The 21,736-nt window shown below is 41.4% G+C and overlaps 1 protein-coding gene across 4 annotated transcripts in view; it reads right to left on the reverse strand.

Moving 5' to 3' along the window:
* SPAG17 (sperm associated antigen 17) overlaps window positions 1–21,736 on the reverse strand; it is a 259,499-nt gene that overhangs the window by 25,485 nt on the left and 212,278 nt on the right. For 3 of the 4 annotated variants that reach the window (XM_060401722.1, XM_060401717.1, XM_004002384.5), the window contains 8 exons: window positions 20,984–21,097; window positions 20,182–20,227; window positions 17,232–17,331; window positions 16,688–16,735; window positions 13,806–13,905; window positions 12,987–13,089; window positions 11,212–11,343; window positions 877–1,013 (listed from right to left, as the gene is read on the reverse strand). In XM_060401722.1, the coding sequence (XP_060257705.1) occupies window positions 877–1,013; window positions 11,212–11,343; window positions 12,987–13,089; window positions 13,806–13,905; window positions 16,688–16,735; window positions 17,232–17,331; window positions 20,182–20,227; window positions 20,984–21,097 (780 nt within the window). Of the gene's footprint in view, window positions 1–876; window positions 1,014–11,211; window positions 11,344–12,986; window positions 13,090–13,805; window positions 13,906–16,687; window positions 17,097–17,231; window positions 17,332–20,181; window positions 20,228–20,983; window positions 21,098–21,736 lie in introns of those variants that run through there. The other variant, XM_060401725.1, reaches the window with a different exon arrangement.

The following is a 21,736-nucleotide window of genomic DNA, read 5'->3' on the forward strand; positions in this document are numbered from 1 at the left end:
ACTCCTACCACATGTCAGTTATACACATTGCAGTACATTCTCTGACTGCAATGAACACAGTGTGCCATGAAATTTCTAAAGGAGGACTATCGAAACTTGGTTGGTGGGCTCTAGGAAAGCTTTCCAGCATAGCTGAGATGGATCTCAAAGGCTCTGAGGAAGGAGTTTGGTACTTTGAAAGAACTAATAGAAGGCCACAATGGGGGAAGTATAATGAGTCTGGAAAAGCGTGAGGGTAAAGAAGCAAATGGAGCCATGGCTTGCAGTCACACTAGGTCATCTGGATTTTATCCTAAGAGTATTGAGAAGGGTGCCCAAATGATCCCCTTAGCCAGCAGCAGGCTGGTAAGAAAAGAACCTTCATCAGTAGCATCTGCCAATTTCCATGGCAGAAGAACTCCAAGCATGACTGACTGCAGACTGGTTGTGATTTAGTCGCTAAGTCATGTCCGACCTTTCTGTGACCCCATGGACAGTAGCCATCCAGGCTCCTCTGTCCATGGGACTTCCCAGGCAACAATAGTGGAGTGGACTGCCATTTCCTTCTCCAGGAGATCTTTCTGACCCAGGGACTGAACCCGACTCTCTAGCACTGCAGGTGAGTTCTTTACCACTGAGCCACCATGGAAGCTTGCCAACTACAAGCTAGTGATGGCTTAACAGCGGCTCATACAATTCCTCTCATGAGCCTATATGAGTTGACTCTAGCAAAGCACTGCCTTGGTTTATCCCTGTGTGCCCTGAAGCCCTTCATGTTGAGATGGTTCATATACCAAATAGCAGTCACATGGTGGCTGGAAATCAGTAACTTCAGTCAACCAGGAATACATAAAACTCTAACTGGCTCTGGCAGATTTATTTCCAAGTCCGTTTTACCTTTGTGAGAGGCTGAGACTTGGGCTTGGAACTCAGCAAGTAGTGAGGCAGCCTCACTTTCTGTTTTCTTGCTTGTCCTGCCACATCCTGCAGCATTGACTGGGTTGGGATTTTCAGAGGCATACACGATTCTGGTTCTGTTAGAGAGAACACTGAAATTACACCATGTGATATTGTTTCCAAAGACATCCAACGTCATACCAGGGGCCAGAAGAACACAGAACCTAACTTGGGACATTTTCTTTTCTTCTTAAAAAGCTTGTGTACTCTCTGCGGCGCCATGGACTGTAGCCTGCCAGGCTTCTCTGTCCATGGAAATTTCCAGGCAAGAATACTGGAGTGGGTTGCCATTTCCTACTCTAGGGGATCTTCCGGATCCAGGGATCAAACCAGTGTCTTCTGCATCTCCTGCACTGGCAGGCAGATTCTTTACACTAGCACCACCTGGGAATTCCCTTACAGGAATAAAGGCTTTTATTAATTCTACTGTTTGATCTACATTTTACAACAAGATTTTACCTAATATTAGTTCTCAGAATAACCCTAAGAGATAAGCAGGGCAGATGCTATTCGCATCATGTTTTTTAAATAAATGAGAAAAATCAGATTCTAAGAAATCGAGTGACTTGCCTATAAACCAACAAGGTACGGTTCAATAAAATGTTGACTCTCAGAGATTTCTTAAAACTAAGGAGTATAAAAATCTTAAGAATTTCTTTGTTTCAACTAGTAAGTTTATAGTTTGAAAAGGGCGTAGAGTTACCATGGATAAATTAAGCCAGGAAATTAAATCCCCAGATCACTAAATCTGGTGAAGGTGTAGATACTCTACATAGCTGCAGTTGCGTGTATGTCTCTAAATATCCAGGAGGTTTAATAAAAATTGTGCTTTAGGTCACCTTTTTAAAACATCCTTTCTTGAGTTTAAATCATCAAGAGAGGAAAGGGAAGGAAACCAGCGTCTGAGTGTCCACTGTCTGCAGGCAAGCACCGCATGTACGTTAACCATGCACTGTCTGTATGCATGTCTCCTGCACTGCAGGCAGGTTCTTTACCATCTGAGCCCCCAGGGAAGCCCCAGCATTTCACTCGTTCTCAAGTCCTCAAAGCCAACACAGGCCCTTGACCAAGATGTTTCCTGAAGCTAACAGGGATGACCCTAACTTATCTGCAGGGTTATGGGTCTGGAAGAATCAGAATTTTTAACCCCTCTGGACATGTCCCTGCCACATGGCTATAGCTCGTTCTTTGTAGGAGAGGACAAAACCACACAGGGACGAGCAGGGATGTGACAACATGGAGAAAGCCCAGGAAGACAGGCAATCAGATGCAAGCACTCTCGTGAAAAGCCTGCGTGAATGTATCCAGTCATCCCTAGGCTAGCACTTCCCTGGGCTACTTTTCTTCGATTTGAGCATTAACAAGCACCATCCCATCCCGTGTTTTGTTGTTCAATGAGTTTGAGTTTCAGTTCTCAAACTGAAGAGTCCTTACTAAGTCCACAAGGAACACACTCCCAATAGTGTGAGATACTAGAAGATGTTTCTTGGTCTCTGCCCCTGGTTCCTGGCACAGTGTTCCCAAATCTCTTTTAATTTCCTAAATGATAAGAGTACCAGGAGCATCTTTTGATATTTGGCCCTTGCTCCTGATTCCTGATACAGAGCTCCTAAATCCCTTGGAATTTCTTGGGGGATAGCAGTTTCTTCTGATCTGAATTAAGTGACTTTTGGTGGGCTCCTGGATAGCTTCAGGATGAGGGCTGGTCATCAGGAAAACCAAGCCATGATGAGAAGCTTGGAAATTGCAGCCTCACTGAAGAAGATGGGATACGGGAATGGAGTTCATTATGTCCACATGATGAAGTCTCCACAAAAATCCTACAGCATGGAGTTTGGAGAGTTTCCAAGCTGGTGAGCACATGCCAGGAGGGTGCTGCACCCCAGTCCCACAGGGACAGAAGCCACTGCTAGAGCATTCCAGACCTGGAGCTGCATACCTCTCCCTACATCTATTCATCTGTGCCATTTATCATGTTCCTTATTATATAATAATATCTGAGCTCTGTGAATTGTTCTAGCAAATTAGGGAAGCATAAGAGGAGGTCATGGGAACCCCACTTTATAGCTGACTGGTTACAAGCACAAGTGACAACCTGGACCTGCAGTTAGCATCTGAAGTGGATGATGGGGAGCCTTGTGAGACCAAGCCTTTAGCTTATAGAGTCTGTGCTACTCTGGTTAGTTTAAGGACTGAATTCTAGGACACCCAGTTGGTGTTGTAGAATTGCTTGGTGTAATAAAAGTTCCCACATATCTGGTCACAGAAGTGCTCTGTATGAGTTGCGAGTTTTTCCTACACAGCTACCCAGTGTGTCCCCAATTCATCTGTGCATCTTAATCCCCTGGGCTGACTCTGGAAAAATAGGGATTCACTAGCCACATGCCAGATAAGCTGTATTTCAGGCCAGAACAGAATCAGAATCCCCAGTGATGGAGATCATTGACCAGTGTTCTAATATATTTACTCTCTTTTGTCACTATTGCCTACGTAGACAGCAATCATGATGGCCTGATGCATCTTCTTGTTTGCATTTCTTACCATATGCATATTTCTGTCTTATAGGAATGCATTTTATCAGTCTGATGGGGACCAAACAATCATTCATTCTATTATTATTAATAGTAAATGCTGATGTGGAGTTTCTCATGAGTTAGGCACTGCTGTAAGCATTTTACATATATTAAATTTAATCCTCACAACACTGTGATGTATATAACATTATATCCCCTTTATAGAAGAGAAAACAGGAAGATATAGAGGGGTTAAAGAGCATGTCACTGTGACTTCGGTCCAGTGGTTAGAATTCCACACTTCCACTGCAGGGGGCGTGGGTTCAATCCCTGGCAGAGGAACTAAAAGCTATTTGTAGCTCGGCCAAAAATAAATAAATCAATGATTGAAAAATTAAAGAGTGGATATATGTTATGTAGGGCTTCCCTGGTGGCTTATATGGTAAAGAGTCCAACTTCAATGCAGGAGACATGGGTTCAATCCCTGGGTTGGGAAGATCCCCTGAAGAAGGGAATGGCAATCCACTCCAATATTCTTGCCTGGGAAATCCCATGGATGGAGTATCCTGGGGGGCTACAGTTCATGGGGTTGCAAAGAGTCAGACACAAGTGAGGGACTAACACTTTAACTTTCATATGTATATGTATAATTGATTCACTTTGCTATAAAAACCTGAAACTAACATAACATTATAAATCAACTACACTCCAATAAAAAATTTTTAAAAAAGAGCATGCTTACTGTAACACAGTTATTATATGAGGGGTGAGGTAGAGCCTTAACATAAGTTATTATATAAGTCATATTAGATACATGTCATTATATAAGACATATAATTATATATAAGTCATTGTCAGTATATAAGTCATAGTTGTTATATAAGGAGTTAGGTGAGCCTTAGCTCTGCTTTTTACCAGGTGTATTTCAGTCGCTCAGTCGTATTCAACTCTTTGTGACCCCATGGACTGGGGCCTGCCAGGTTCCTCTGTCTATGGAATTCTCCAGGCAAGAATACTGGAGTGGGTAGCTATTCCCTTCTGCAGGGGATCTTTCCAACCCAGGCATCGAACGCAATACCACCACCCATAATAGATGAATTACTATTCACTGAGCCTACCTAGGGCTTCCCTACAGATGGGGATAGAAGAGGGGGTATTTGAGAGGCTTGAAGCAGCAGCTGGTCATCAACTGATACAGAGAAATTTTAGTATTTGAACAGCTGGGATGGTCCAACTAGCGGTATCATCTGAAATTATGGCCAGACTTCACACAACTGAAGAACCAATAATGGTTCCCTCCCTGTTTCTATGCTGAAGTCAACCGCAGTATTTATGCACAATACTGTTTTTATCTTTTTTACTTCCTCTCAGAGCATGGCTTTATTTACGTCGTCTCTGAGCATGGCTTCCCTGTAGGTGGGGCACATTTCTTTGTCCACTGACTCTAAGCTCGGTCTTAGGACTTGCTCTGACCCACAAATGTGTGTCTAAGTGGCTGAGCCAGTTCTGAGCAGAGGCTGAGAGGGGCCTCATGGCATCTGTCACATCAATTCATGGCAAATTGATGGGGAAACAATAGAAACAGTGACAAATTTTATTTTGGGGGGGTTCCAAAATCACTGCAAATGGTGACTGCAGCCATGAAATTAAAAGATGCTTGTTCCTTGGAAGAAAAGCTATGACCAGCCTAGACAGCATATTAAAAAGCCGAGACATTACTTTGTCAACAAAGGTCTGTTTAGTCAAAGCTATGGTTTTTCTAGTAGTCATGTATGGATGTGAGAGTTGGAGCATAAAGAAAGCTGAGCGCTGAAGAATTGATGCTTTTGAACTGTGATGTTGGAGAAGACTCTTGAGAGTCCCTTGGACAGCAAGGAGATCCAACCAGTCCAGCCTAAAGGAAATCAGTCCTGAATATTCATTGGAAGGGCTGATGCTGAAGCTGAAACTCCAATACTTTAGCCACCCAATGCAAATAAGTGACTTATTGGGAAAGACCTTGATGCTGGGAAAGATTGAAGGCAAGAGGAGAAGGGGATGACAGAGGATGGGATGGTTGGGTGGCATCTTCGACTCTATGGACATAAGTCTGAGTAAGCTCTGGGAGTTGGTGATGGACAGAGAAGCTGCAGTTCATGGGGTTGCAAAGAGTAGGACAACGACTGAGCGACTGAACTGACCGAGGGGGCAGCCCACAATCTACCTCTCCTGAGCTCCAACCCTTTGCCCTGAAGGCAGCCAGCCACAGAGGGAGGGGCCCCTTCAATGTGGGAGGGGAATACACCCAAGCCCTCCCTGCTGCTGCTGGTGTGCTGGAAAAAAGCTTAACAACTGCCTCCCTGGAGAAAAACTGTCCTGCTTGGTATACTTTGCACATTTGTGGCATTTGCTGATTTCTCACTGTGGCTGACTCAGGCTCTCAATGTGGTGTCACTGAACATGGGGCTGGGATGAGAGAGCGCCATCAGCTCTCAAGGGCCTGGTGCCAAGCCCAGAACACGCCTCCTGCAGTCTGGAGAAGGCTGCACAGTTGGCCCACAGCCCCTGAAACTGGTTTATGTCACCATAGGATTTTTCACAGTGTTATCACAGTGAATGCTGTCAAATTCATTTTTATTTCATCAAATCTACATCTCCTCTAGCTGATTCTACCGTATTTTCCAAGCATTTCTTGTACTATTACCAAATAAGAATAATCTACTTACATTTGTTTCCAGTTCATTTCTACTCAAGCTTTGAACACATTCTTTCCTTTCTTTTTTTTTTTCAGTATAAAATACTCTTTTCTGTTCCCTACATCTGGAGGGCAGTATAATAAACTACAGAGAATTCAGAGTCAAAAAACTCATTTTCTGGCCTTGGCAGAGTCCCAGATTTTCAATGTTGCTTGACTTTCTCTAGGTTTCAGTTTCCTCAAGTGAAATGAGGGCTGTCTCAGGTGATTCCATTTTTAATCTTAAAATCTATGCAACTCTATTTATTCTTTAAGACCACCTCTCCCATAAAACTTTCCCCACTGTTGTGTTAATCTCTTCCTACTCTGAACTTCTTTAAACTTTATTGTTTATATTAAAATTTAATTTACCACTTATAGTGGAATCACATCATTGTCTCTATTAGTTCAAGTATTTCAGTATGTCAGGGTGCTGGAAGAAAAGCTACGACAAACCTAGACAGCATATTAAAAAGCAGAGACATTACTTTGCCAACAAAGGTCCATATAGTCAAAGTTATGTTTTTTTCAGTAGTCATGTATGGAGGTGAGAGTTGGACCATAAAGAATGCTGAGTGCAAAGGACTGTTGCTTTTGAAGTGTCATGTTGGGGAAGACTCTTGAGAGTCCCTTGGGCTGCAAGGAGATCCAATAAGTCAATCCTAAAGGAAATCAACCCTGAATAATCATTGGAAGGACAGATGCTGAAGCTGAAGCTCCAATACTTGGGCCACCTGATGTGAAGAGCTGACTCGTTGGAAAAGACCCTGATGCTGGGAAAGACTGAAGGCAGGAGGAGAAGGGGATGACGGAGGATGAGATGGTTGGATGGCATCACTGACTCAATGGACATGTTTGAGCAAGCTCCGGGAGTTGGTGAAGGACAGGGAAACCTGGCATTCTGCAATCCCTGGGGTCTCAAAGTGTCCAGCATGACTGAATGACTGAACAGCAACATAAGGGGTGCTATAGGTTTTTCTTTAGTTTCAAAACATTTTTTTCCTCCTTCGACCACTCCCATTCTTTTGAAGCTCATGCCATCAGACTATTTTATTATTAATAATACCTATGACATCTCCAAGTAGTTGCCAATCACTGACTACCTCAAACATTCCCTTGATTCACCGCAGTTCCAACACCTTAGTCGGTCTTCCCCTTCATCTCTCTTGGTGGCATCCCCGGATAACTCTGTCCTCTCTGATTTTTCCATCACCCTGTTTCTTCATCTTTTCCTCTTCTCCACCTCAGAAACTCCCAGGGTCATATCTTTGCCCTTGCCAACACCAATCATTTTACCACTTTCCAGACCTCTGTTTTAAGCTTCCCTCTCTAGATCACCATCTTATTACTCTATCATATCTGCTGAGCAATTATTTGACCTCCTGAGAGCTCCAGTCAACAGACACTGTCACTTTAAACAATAAGTCGCACCTTCTTGCTTTGCTTTCCTGTTTCTCTGGAACGGGTTCCTGTGCTCTCATTACATCCACTCCTTTGACGTCACACTCGTTCACCTTCCCAATACTGACCCACAACCCTCCTGCCCATGTACTTGATTCTTTCTCCTCTCTCCTGCCACTGTGGATGAGGTGACCCTACTCACATCCAAGGTCAACTCTGTCATTCAGTTCAGTTCAGTTGCCCTGTCGTGTCCGACTCTATTTGACTCCATGCACTGCAGCACACCAGGCTTCCCTGTCCATCACCAACTCCTGGAGTCTACTCAAACTCATGTCAATTGAGTCGGTGATGCCATCCAACCACCTCATCCTCTGTCCTCCCCTTCTCCTCCAGCCTTCAATCTTTCCCAGCATCAGGGTCTTTTCAAATGAGTCAGTTCTTCACGTCAGGTGGCCAAAGTATTGGAGCTTCAGCTTCAGCATCCGTCCTTCCAATGAATATTCAAGACTGATTTCCTTTAGGATGGACTGGGTGGATCTCCTTGCAGGCCAAGGGACTCTCAAAAGTATCCTCCAACACGATAGTTCAAAAGCATCAATTATTCGGCACTCAGCTTTCTTTATAGTCCAACTCTCACATCCATATATGACTGGAAAAACCATAGCTTTGACTCAGGGTCTGCCCCAAAGGTCTCTCAGCTTTTCTACACTTTGCTGTCCTGCAATTATGTTCCCTTCTCCTGCATCATAAGTTCTCTCTTGACGCAGAATTATCATCATTTAGCAAATCAACATGTTCTACTAGTATGTCTAATTAAAAGTTTTTTTTAATTGGCTGTGCTGGGTCTTAGTTGCAGCACGCAGGATCTTCGTTACCACATACAGGATCTTTAGTTGAGACAAGTAAACTCTTAGTTGTGGCATGTGGGATCTGGCTCCGTGATCAGGGATCATACCTGGGACCGCTGCATTGGGAACATGGAGTCTTAGCCACTGGACCACCAGGGAAGTCCCTACTGTGTCTAATTTAAAACAAAGCTGAAAACCTCTCACTTAGTAACACAGCTCCCTCCACCTGCAGTCTTTCTTCTTTATTTTTTCAACAAAGCTCTTGGTTCCAGCTATCCATCCCCGCTGCTGCTGTTGATCCCTCCTTAGCCATTCTATACATAGCAGCTCCAGTCGGCTTTGGTCTCCTCTGTGCCTTGGGGCTTCTCTTGTCTAGATCACCAGTGACCACAATTGTATCCAATTCCACGGTTATTTTTTATCTTCCTCAGCTTTTCAGGGGCATTTAATATATTCAAAACACTCAGTGATTTTCGCGTTCCCATTTTTCGCCTATTTTGCTGGCTTTCTCTTCGTAGTTGTCTTAACTGGCTCCTCCTCTGCCTGATTTTACATTCCAGAGTTTGCCATAGGGCAGTGGTCATCAACGCATGAGCCTGTATCAGTGACATCAACACCACCTGGAAACTTGTTACAACTACCAATGCTCAGCCTCGCAACTGGTCACATTAGTTAACCCAGGAATCCCCTTGATTCTTCTTCTGTTTCAGCCCCACATCTGATCAACAAGCAAGCCCTGCTGGCTCTACCTCTGATCACACACACACACACACACACACACACACACACACACATACACTGGATATATTTCCAATTAATTTGCTTCTCACCACCTCTGCCTTGAGCCCCTAGTCCAGATCTCTGTCCACGCTCACAAATATCCTCTGTTGCTTCCTCCCTGCTTCCATTTCCTCCAGTCCTCCCCTTTCCCTTCTCATGAGCCACTGTCCACACAGTTGCCAGAGGGATCTTTTTAAAACATAAGCTTGTCATGTAATGACCCTGCTGCTCAAAACCTTCTGGTGGGGTTTAACTACAACTTCTCTCTGAATGATAGCTCAGTAAAGGATCCACCTGCAAAGCAGGAGACCCTGGTTTGATTTCTGGGTCAGAAGGACCCGCTGGGGAAGAGATAGGCTACCCACTCCAGTATTCCTGGGCTCTGTGGCTCAGCTGGTAAAGAATGCACCTGCAAATATGGGAGACCTGAGTTCGATCCCTGGGTTGGGAAAATTCCCTGGAGAAAGGAAAGGCTACCCCCTCCAGTATTCTGGCCTAGTGAATTTCATGGACTGTTGCAATTGAATTTCATGGGGTTGCAAAGAGTTGGACACGACTGAGCCATTTTCACTTTCACCTCTTAGAATAAAACTCAAAACTCCTCACGGGATCTTACTGCAGTCCCTCTCTCTGACCTCATCTTCCTCTGACTGTTCCAATGCCCATTTTCTTCCAGGTCCGTGCCTTCTTTTTATTTCTATTTCTTCTCCTCTAAGGTCCTTCATGTTTGCTGTTCCCACTTCCTGGAATATTCCTTTCCTTCAGTGTTTGCATGGCTGCCTCCGTCTTGTCTCTGTTGTCTCAGCTCAAGTGTCCCTTCACAGACGGGCCTTCTAACCCTCTAACTGAGTGGTATCTCTCTCCCCAGATACTCTCCATACATTATGCTGTTACATTATGTGACACCACTTAATATTATCTGAACTTATTTGTTTACTTATTGTCTAGGTCTGCTCATAGTATGTTCAGCTGCATATGATGTTAGCTTAATAGCTGTATCCCATGCCTAAAACAGTGCCTGCCATTGAGCAAGTGAAGTGGAAGTCACTCAGTCATGTCTGACTCTTTGCCAGTCCATGGACAGTAGGCTGCCAGTCTTCTCTGTCCATGGAATTCTCCAGGCAAGAATACTGGAGTGGGTTGCATTCCTGTCTCTAGGGAGCAATGAGTAAGTCACCTCCTAAATGAACAACCCTCACAAGAGACATAAGATTAGAGTCAGGAAGGCAAGAGGACTTGCATAAAGTAAATCTCTTAGTTCTGACTCATAGATGAAGCAAGATGTTGCTTCTGTAAGAGGTAACTAAGACCCTTCAACTGATCCTCACCTCACTTTCAAAATGGAACATGCCCACAGGAATCAGGGAGTGCAAATTTATCTATACCATTTAAATTATCCCTCCTTCCTTCCTTTCCTTTCTCCCTCCCTCTCTTTCTCCCTTCCTTTCCTTCTTTCCCAATCATATTTAGTCCAGCTGACTTCAGTGAAATCAGTGTAATGTGACTCCACAGGAACTAGATATTATTCTGCAGTATTCCACACTTGAGTTTCCGCTACCCCAGTAAGATGACACGCTGTGTAAGACAGATGTTTCTCTTCCAGCACCTGCAGGCCAAAGAAGTATTGAAATCATAGGTAAATCTAAGTCCAACTACCAAGCCACTCATGGCTCAGCAAAGCTACTAGGTTCCCGACTTTCAGTAAATCACACAAACTCTTAGAACCATGAAGCATACAATAATAAATGAATCAAAATAAATTGAAGAAATAAAATAACAAATCTCAAAAATTCGTCATTTCTTTCCTTCAATCTGGGACTTGTAGTCATTCTCAAAATATTTTTTGAGATACTCTGGTGTGCTAAGAAGCCTTACAAAGTCCTGCAGGTTCATGACCCATGACCCACTAGGATTTTTTTCTGTAACTGCCAACCATGCCCCGAGGGCCATCTCCCGTACTCCAAAAAGACATGATGTTCAGTTTTCAGAAGTAGTGAGATAAAGCAATAGACTGCCATACCTTTGATAGATACTGTTAAATTTTCAGTTTGCTTTTGGCTAGCAGGCTCCTTGGTATCTTCAAGGTTCTCTGATTTTGAAACACTAAGTATATCTGAGGATTCCTGTTTTGAAACTTTATTTTTCTGGGAATCTGAAATAAAAAACCCAAACAAATAATTTAAAGTGATATTTTGGACAGTGATACAATGACTACTAATGTTTGTATTACAATGAACAAGGTGCTTTCCCCCTATACTCTTTAAAGAGAGTAAACGGAAGCAAGCCATTAAGAGCCAGGATTTTTCGTTACATGATACAACATTTGCCATTAACAAACAGGATACTGTCTGTAAGACTCACTCCCAAGGAACTAGCTGGTTCTTTCTGGGCCTTATGACCAGAGAGTAGTTGTTATCTTGGGTTATGAAACAGAGACCAGGTAATTCAATCTACTTTTACCTGGCAAGAGTAACTGAATCATCATTTCTTTTTTAAAAAAGTTTCCAATCATAAGTCCATTTATTACTCTGAAAATGTAGCTCTGTATTAAAATGTACTCTAAGAAATCAGTGCAATATGAAACAAATTTTAAATATATTTATTTCAAGGACTGGGGATGCAAATACATTTGAACTTGTGTGTGTGCCAACCCTAGTTCAGTGGTGGCAACTACCTGAAGGACCATGCTGAAAATATTGTGGCCTTGGCCCCCTTTCAATGGAAAGATAGGCTTGACTGGTTAGTGTCGTCTGCCCAGGGTGCCTTCATCCCTGACTGGGCTCCATCACGTCTGTGAGTTCTTGTTCCAGCCTTAATCTTTGCTTTGCAAATGCTGCGGTAATCAGGTGTTTTCCTTGGCTGTCCTCATTCCAGGCAGCCGAGCTCGTGGTATTGCATTGTACAGCAGAAAATCCCTCTGTCTGGTTATTTTAACAACTCAGTTTATTCAAGAGAACAACTAAATTTCATTTCATCCCTAAATTCTTCAACATGCATCTCCTGAAATGAAGACATGTCCACCTCATGTTTACTACACCATCACCATACCCAAGAAAACTTACAGTAATCCCACAATACCCTTTCATACAGTCCCTAAATCAGACTCAGCTAACTGCTCTGAAATATCTTCTATAGCTGTTTCTTTCTCAATCCAGCATCTAAAATATATGTATTACAAGTAGTTTTCACGTCTCTTTTGTCTCTTTTAATACAGAACAATCACCTCATCTTTTAACATTTTTAAAATGACATTGACTTCTTTGAAGAGTTCATCAGTTGTCTTATAACATGTCTACACTCTGGATTTCTTGGCTTTTTTCCTTTTGATGAAATTCTGGCTAAAGATTTTTGGCAAGAATTCTACACAGGTCCTAGGAACTCTGTATTGTGCTATATGAGAAAACACTTAATGCTAGGTGGTCTTGCAATTGGTAGGAGCTTGATCACCTGATTAAGGTTGAAATGCCACCTTCCTCCATTCATTCACCTTATAATTAGTAGGGAATATGCGAGGTGATACTTTGAGACCACATGAATGCCCCATTCTCCAACAACCTTTCAATACTCCCATGATTTTTATGTTTAGTCAGGTCTTCTCAATACTTTTAGGCAAATTTTAAGCATACAGGGTGAAAACTAAATTTTATTTACAGCTTAGCTTCCTCGTATAACTCAGCCAAATCTGTAATACGTAGGTCACAGTGGGTTATATACTTAGCTATTACTGAGACAAAAAGTGGTAGGAAACTGGCTATGTTCTATGTGAGCAGGAATAAGAGCTACATGAACACACACCTGGAGGAAGACTGGATGTATCTTGAGCGGCTTCTTTGCTTGCATCCTCATCTTTCTTTGTAAAAGGAGGCAAGTTTTTGGAAAGGGTGTCCAGATAATTAAACTTAAAGGAAAAACCAAAGACTTATTTTAGACTTAACTCATGGCTGAAAGGCAACTGCTACAAGCACACTGAGTTGGTGAGCAGTGATTAAAGCATGTTTTTTAGGGCCCTGGGAAAAAGGTTTGTAAACTACAAGTTTTTCAAAAGAGTAACTTAATTCTAGATTTTGTTCTCCATAATTTCCCATACTTTCTTGTCAGGCCACCTGTGGTAAATAATAGCATTTGGAATTTTCACAGAAGCACAGGGAGTTCTGAACATGTGACAATACTCCTTTTGCTTTAGAGTTTCAAGATTTCATAGAAGAGGTGAAGTATGTTCTCCTGCCATGGACTTCCCAGAACTTATAATCTCTTAGTGTTGCTTTAGCAGCTGATGAGTGAGGACATTTTAATAGAATAAAAATTTCAAAATGGGATTTATCAGAGGGTAGTCATCAATAGGGAGAATTCAATCCCCCAAAAGGGCTTAAAATAGCGGTGGGAGAATGTAATTAATAGTGCTAATGCAAGGCAGGGAGGTGGAGCTATAGTAATACATTGGCAAAGAACCTCCCTCTCATATGCTTGTGAAAGCATGGACTTGAAGAGTATGGGCTAGTCAGTTGGGTTGATGGTTGAAGCAGGGAAGAAACAACATCACGACAGGTAGGTTACATTAATAGTGTAGGCATTGTACCAATTCTTACGAGGACTCATTCAATTACATTCAATTACCTGAGACTGATAAAGCTTGCTCAGTTCAGATTTGAAGTAGGGTGATATTGCTTTGCTCCTAATTTCCTTTAGATAGTTCTGTGTTTTTTCAATTTCCTTCCTGGTAGATATTTCCACAATGATGCAAAAGATGACAAAGAATATTTTAAAATATTATTTGCTTGTGTTTCAGCTCTAAATCCCACAGAAACTACAGTTCCCAAACAGTAAAACTGATAAGAATTAACTCAGGCATTTTTTTCTGTCAAATTGTTTTAGTTCATTTTCTGCTTCTTCTAGACTCAGTCACACTTCCTACATTGGAAATTAGACTTTCAAGTAAGCTAGGAAATAATGACACCAGCTTGTTGTTTGGTTTTACAGTTGATCTCAGAAGGCTACAAATCACATGTTGACCTTTTTGCCTGTCTTTCCAGTTCTCTGAAGTTTGATAGTTAGATTCTACTGATTTCCAAAATTTCAGTAGCAATGGTAATAAACATGGAAACTTGGGGCATGAATGGCTTATGAATAATAAGATTAATGATCATAAGTAAAATAAAAACAATCACAAGAATACTGCTAGTTATCTTTCCAATATTAGAACCTGTATTGGGGGAAGGCAATGTTCTAACTAAAAAAGCTTAAAGGTATACTTCCCAGCCTTCCTTAAATATACGGATAGCCAGTAAGATGCAAACTGAAGTCACTGGGTAGGACTTCAGAAAGCTTTCAGAGAGGTCTCAGTTGGAAGGTTTTCCCTTCGTCCTTGCCTCAACTCTTCCCCTACTATTTAGAATATGAATGAAATGGCTGTAGTTGCAGCGGTCATCTTGCACCTATGAAGCAAACTTGAGGATGGAAATCATGTGCCAAGAATGATGAAGCAGAAAAAAGAAAAGAATGTTAGTTCCTGATGGTGGTGTGGCACTGCTTGCCAGGGATTACCCACCTCTGACTTCTTTTACCTTAGGAAAAATAAACTTCTTTCTTGTAAAAGTACTGATTGGGGGGCTGTTTGTTGAATGTAGCTGAACCTAACCCTATCTGAAATAATTTTCATTTTTCAGTGCTGATTGCATCCCAGGAAAAGTTTGCAAAGTACTTTATATTTACATTTTATTGGTCAAAAAAATCAAGGCATATAGAAGTTAAATAAATGTGCATGTGAGTTTTAGTCACTAGGTTGTATCTAACTTTTATTGCAACCCCATGCACTGTTGTCTGCCAGGCTCCTCTGTCCATGGCATTTCCCAGACAAGAATACTGGAGTGGGCTGCCATTTCCTTCTCTAGGGAATCTTCCCAACCCAGGGATAGAACCCAGGTCTCCTGCACTGCAGGCAGATTCTTTACCACTGACCTATCAGGGAAGCCCACGTAGAAGTTAAGTAACCTACCCTAAATCACGTCAACTATAAGAGGTGATGTCTGAATTAAAACCCAGGTAGTATGCCCTTGAGCCAGTGATCTTGATTAGCGCCCCTGCAAGTCAGCTGTTAGTGAACTGACAGAGGTCTTAGACATTAGGCAATCTAATCATCCTCATTTTATAGATAAGCAAACTGAAATCCTGAAGTCAATTTTACTGAAGTAAAACAGCCAGCTGGCATCATACAGTCTGCAGATAATCAAATGGAAGCTGATTCTAGGTCTGCTGCCTTTAAGACTAGTGCTTTTTCTCTTATACTAGACAGCCTCTCTAGAAATACTGGCTGAATGAAAATTGTCGTATTAAACAACTTGAATTTCTCTTTAAATCTCTACTGCCTCAGTGGATTCATTCATCAATCTATGGCAGTCTAGCTACTGCTTACCACTCTCTTAAAACTGTTTTCACAAAAGAAATCAATAAACCTTCCAACTGATAAGCCCAAATTCCTCTTTTCCTTTTCCTTTCCAGTTCTTCCACAGCATCTGTCATTTGTTGACCATCTTCTATATCCTGGAAACTTTTTCCTTCCTTCACCCTCATCTCCCACCCATTTTCCATGTTGTTAGCCCTTCTCTTTTCTAGGACACATATCCAATTCCATGTTACACTTTCTTCTTCAAAAACGTTTGTTGGCTTGCCATTATCTAAGTTAAAATTCAAAATGTTAATGTTTCAAAAAAATTTAAATGAATGGGTAACGCATGCACATGTACATAAGTAGAAGAGAGTACATAATGGAAAGGAAGTTCATCTTTTACTGTCCCCTAACCTCTTAATCTCCTTTCCCACAGACTCTGTCACCAGGCTCTTGGAAATTCTTTCAGGGATATTCTATAGGACAGTACATATCTTCTAGTTTTATAGGGGGGTGGCCCATGAGACCTAAGGTCTTATATCTCACCACTTCTCCAACACATTCCACAACCCAGACGTTTTTATTAAGAAGCATATTCATCCTGGGAGCCATTCTGGAGAGCAGCCATGCAAATGCGTGCAATGGTACAATATGTACTACTGTATACCCAATAAATATATCTGGCTTCTTTTCTTTAGGGCGAGAGGGCTGGGGTTGGAACCCTCAGCTAAGACTGAAAGGAAGCCAGCATACATAATGCTTAGAGTACATTTCTCACGTGCATTATAAGAACTCTTGCGAGTTTATGACTATGCTCTACATTAAGTTCTAGAATATTTATCAATATATTAGAATTACCAAAGCACAGAGAATACAAGACAGCTTTCTTGCTTATGACAGAGAGAGGATCTACCTAATGTTCAAATGGGTTTCCTCAAAAGATTACAACATCATTGCACAATGAATGACCATTGGGCAGAAGTGTATTAGCAGAGATTTGAAGAACAGGGGGAGCCTAGATGGTAGGACCTTGCAAACCATCCCATCCTAAAATTCTATGACTCCACAAAACTGGGCCTTTCCCATGCTTATGTAGACTTCAGGGTAGAATTACCTCTTTTGAGCTAACTTTTCTTTCCAGTGCTTTGTCGTCTCTGTGTGCCTGTGTAAAAGGAAAGGAAAAATATGATGAAAAAGGGCCACGCTCTCAGTTTACAGACAACAGAAGAAAAACCATCCTTGCAGGATAAATTGTTAACAGCGTGGAAGATGAAAGGCTGAGAATTCCTAGATATTATTACCCTCAGAAGGCAATGGCACCCCACTCCAGTACACTTGCCTGGAAAATCCCATGGACGGAGGAGCCTGATAGGCTGCAGTCCATGGGGTCGCTAAGAGTCGGACACAACTGAGCGATTTGACTTTCACGTTTCACTTTCATGCACTGGAGAAGAAAATGGCAACCCACTCCAGTCTTCTTGCCTGGAGAATCCCAGGGACCGCGGAGCCAGGTGGGCTGCCGTCTATGGGGTCGCACAGAGTCGGACACGACTGAAGTGAGTTAGCAGTAGCAATCACCCTCAGTATTATACTCTTATCTCCCCCTTTCTTCCTCATTTCCTTAATACTGATTAGAACACATTATTGGATCAGCTTACCTCAATTTCTTTTCAAGGAAATCTGTCTCAAAGGTTTCTGGTGGACATTCCATAGCATTAGCCAAAGACTGCTTAAACAGATCAGTTAGGTGGGCTGCAACTTTAAAAATAGATGGATTTAGCTTTTATCCTCACTTCTTGACAGCACAACACACAACCAACCCTCACTTACTCATCTGAGATGTTTTCTAAGAGCCTATATTTAGCTTCCCAAATGTTTACTAGAATTTGATGACCAAGTTATAATATCACAGGAAACCAGGTAGCTCTATGAAATATCCGTCTAGAAAACACACATCTTAGAATCAAAACGTAAAATGTGGCAAACTCTTCATCTGTCCCACATCATCAGGGGAATCAGTGTTCTATATGAGTTTCTTCACATCTGAAGCACCAAAACTCCCCCAAAGTAGATATCTTATTGAAATTGTGTTTTTTTTAAAAAGATATCTTAGGGTCTGAATCCAAGGATATGAATACAATATGATGGTTGTTTGATAATTTGGGCAGTGATTCTCAGAGGTTATTCCACAACATGGTCTCAGCAAAATGTTAACAGGAGATAAAAAAAGGAAGGAAGGTTCCATATCCCATGGTTATATGAGTTTAGGAAATACTGATTTATACAAGGTTAAATATGTTTCATTACTTTAGGACTTTTCTGAACCCTTAATTAGTTCATGTACCTTGTGGCTGTCTAAGAAAATAAGGCATCATGCAGCAGTATCCAAACTTATTTTATTATAAAACTAATTTTCCTCTGGAACCATGTCATAGACTAGTGCTTTAGGAAGTACTTTGGGGACCAATGACTTACGATCACCACTATTAATGGGTCAGGGCAGCTGTAAACATGCAAGACTGTTGATTCCTGCATCTGCTTGTCTGTTTGAAAAATACGTTTGGTTTATCCTTCAATATTGGGCAACTTGTGCATTTACCTGTTCACCGATTGTTCCCTCACACCAGAGGTTAAAAATTCAAATGCTACACTGTAGGGTTACTAGTGTAGGACATCGAGTCAAATGGGAATTTCAGAGACGCAATGACAGTTGTTTTAGTATAAGCATGCTCCTCGTTATTTTGGAACTTGCTCACAATAAAAAAAAAATTTGTTGTTTCTCTGAAATTCAAATTTGACTAGGTCTTCTGTATTTTTATTTGTTAAATCCGGCAACCCTAATGTAAGAGGCCACCCACAAAATGAGTGACAACAGACTGTAAGGACCAGGAGATGTTGGGGGCTTTGATGGACCCTTTTGTCCATGGCAGTCCTGGAGGGGCAGCTGCTAATTACCTTCAGCTACATGTCACTGTATGGTAGAGGAAGACTCATATAAAAAACAACAAACACAGCTGTGCAAGCCAACACCACGCAGGACATGCAAACACGTCTGTGGGCTGAATGGAGCCCGTGGCTGCCAGTTTCTGACTTTTGTCATACGGTCAAATTAGAAAAGAAAACCCCAAACCACAAAAATTCTCCACTGCTTATCTTCTATGAACTATGAAACTATATAACCAAGTTTTCTGGGGCTGTCAGTTCAGTTGCTCAGTTGCGTCAGACTCTTTGCGACCCCATGAATTGCAGCACGCCAGGCTTCCCTGTCCATCACCAACTACAGGAGTTCACTCAAACTCATGTCCATTGAGTCAGTGATGCCACCCAACCATCTCATTCTCTGTCATCCCCTCCTCCTCCTGCCCCCAATCCCTCCCAGCATTAGAGTCTTTTCCAATGAGTCAACTCTGCATGAGGTGGCCAAAGTACTGGAGTTTCAGCTTCAGCATCAGTCCTTCCAATGAACACCCAGGACTGATCTCCTTTAGAATGGACTGGTTGGATCTCCTTGCACTCCAAGGGACTGTCAAGAGTCTTCTCCAAAACCACAGTTCAAAAGCATCAATTCTTCGGTGCTCAGCTTTCTTCACAGTCCAACTCTCACATCCATACATGACCACTGGAAAAACCATAGCCTTGACTAGACAGACCTTTGTTGGCAAAGTAATGTCTCTGCTTTTTAATATGCTATCTAGGTTGGTCATAACTTTTCTTCCAAGGAGTAAGCGTCTTTTAATTTCATGGCTGCAATCACTATCTGTGGTGATTTTGGAGCCCAGAAAAATAAAGTCTGACACTGTTTCCACTGTTTCCCCGTCTATTTCCTATGAAGTGATGGGACCAGATACCATGATCTTCGTTTTTTGAATGTTTAAGCCAACCTTTTCACTCTCCTCTTTCACTTTCATTAAGAGGCTTTTTAGTTCCTCTTCACTTTCTGCCATAAGGGTGGTATCACCTGCATATCTGAGGTTATTGATATTTCTCCCAGCAATCTTGATTCCAGCTTGTGCTTCTTTCAGCCCAGCATGTCTCAAGATGTATTCTGCATATAAGTTAAATAAGCAGGGTGACAATATACAGCCTTGACGTACTCCTTTTCCTATTTGGAACCAGTCTGTTGTTCCATGTCCAGTTCTAACTGTTGCTTCCTGACCTAGCCCCAAATAAATTACTTTCTGAAAGTAGACTGCTTGGGCTACACGTAGTGTAAAACAGGGCAAGGTTTTTGTTATACCTATGTAGTTGCTCCAGAGTTTTGTGTATGTGTCTGTGTGTGTTAGGGGTAGGGTGTTATTTGGTTGACTGCTTCCTTCCTGTATGTTTGCTATGTTCTAAATGCAAGATGACACTAACTTAAAAGCCAAATGTCAACATTTTTCACTCAACATGTGATAAAAATGAATTTGAGGCAATCATGGTTTTAAGACTCTCACAATTTAGACAGGAAAGCATATAAATGTCATTACAGTACAACATGGCCAATATGACGACAGAAATATGTATATGCTACTTTGCTATCAGATGAGAGAATAACTGAGAAGTGTATTTAAGATTGCTTCTTTGAAATCTATAACTATTTTACAGAAAAATATTAAGTATAATTACCTTCAGTAACATGACTTTTTGTAGTTTCCTCCATTTTAGGGAAAGACTGAAATGAAGAGAGAGTTCCTTAATAGTAATTATTATATTACATACAAAATTTACTTTGTTTAGCAAGATTCTTCTTTATATATGCAAATTGATCTTTTATGGAAACTACTGTAAAATGAATTAGTTTTTAATGCTGATACAAAAAGTGATTTTTCTTTTAGTCATTTATTTCATTTAGCAACTTTCTAAAAGTGGAAATCATTCTACACTTAACTGTAGAAATTGCTTTTTCTTCCTTCTTCCAATTTCATTTATTAATTCATACATTCCAATGAATGCCAGCTTCTCTGAAGACAATAAAAACTTTTATTTAAGAGCCTTCAGAATTATTCATGAGTTAAGGAAGAGACTAAAAAGCATCATATTGGGATGCCCTGGTGGCTCAGATGGTAAAAGAATTTGCGTGCAATGTGGGAGACCTGGGTTCAATCCCTGGGTCAGGAAGATTCCCTGAAGGAAATGGCAACCAACTCCAGTATTTTTGCCTGGAAAATCCAATGGATAGAAGAGTCCATGGGGTCACAAAGAGTCAGAAATGACTAAGAGACTTCACTTTCACTTTCTTTCAAAAAGCGTTTACAAAATGTGATACATATAAGGAACCAGGGTTCCACAGAAACAAGAAATTATAAGGAGGGAGAAAAAGCTTCATTAAAGTGACAGATATAGCTGTTATTTGCAATATTTTGTCTTGATGCATTGAATACTGGAACAAAAGTAAAAAACACTGGACTAGAAAACATTTCTTTCTCACCATAACCAGCTTGAGGAGATCTGCAGCGTTGCCTCTCTCCTCCTCAGTTCTGGAATCTTTAACTGTCATTTCCTGCAACTCATCTTCTTTCTTGAGAATATGGTTTATATAGTCCTAAGTCAGTAGAATAAAAGAAATCAATAAAACACAGAAGTATGCTAGAGAGAGATACAAAATAGTTAACAGCAACTGGAAATATTACAAAAAGGTTAAGAATATGTAAGTTTACAATGCTCAGCAACCAGCTACTAGTCAAGCAATCTGGAAAGGCTTTTCCTTAATACGTTAATAAGCAAAGACCTGAAAAGCTCAAGAGTAAAGCTGTAAGAGCCACAGGCCATTAGAACTGTCTGAAGACCTCAGAGAAGCCCAGCTTCTCACTCAGTGTCCTCATCAATAAAATGGACAGAGTTGGGATAAATGATTTCTAGGGTCCTTTGCAGGTATAGTCTTTAAGATGATACTTATGAATGCAAGTTGCTCAGTTCATGCCTTTGCTGAAAACCATAAATACTTGAATTTTCATGAATAACAGTCCCCCGCTGTGTGCCAAGTATTGGCTCTATAACCATAAACTAACCACACACGGCCATGTTCTGAGGGAGTTGACCCACTTGACAGCGAGACATTGCACAGATGCTTAATAGTGAACTATATGTTAACAAAGCTCAGACTGTTTCCAAAGACTAACAGAATCCTTTTCTTCCATGGAAGAATGAAGATTATTCAGGGAATACTATTGCTTCCCATTTT

This window comes from Ovis aries, chromosome 1 (assembly GCF_016772045.2).
Source record: "Ovis aries strain OAR_USU_Benz2616 breed Rambouillet chromosome 1, ARS-UI_Ramb_v3.0, whole genome shotgun sequence".
NCBI lineage: Eukaryota > Metazoa > Chordata > Mammalia > Artiodactyla > Bovidae > Ovis > Ovis aries.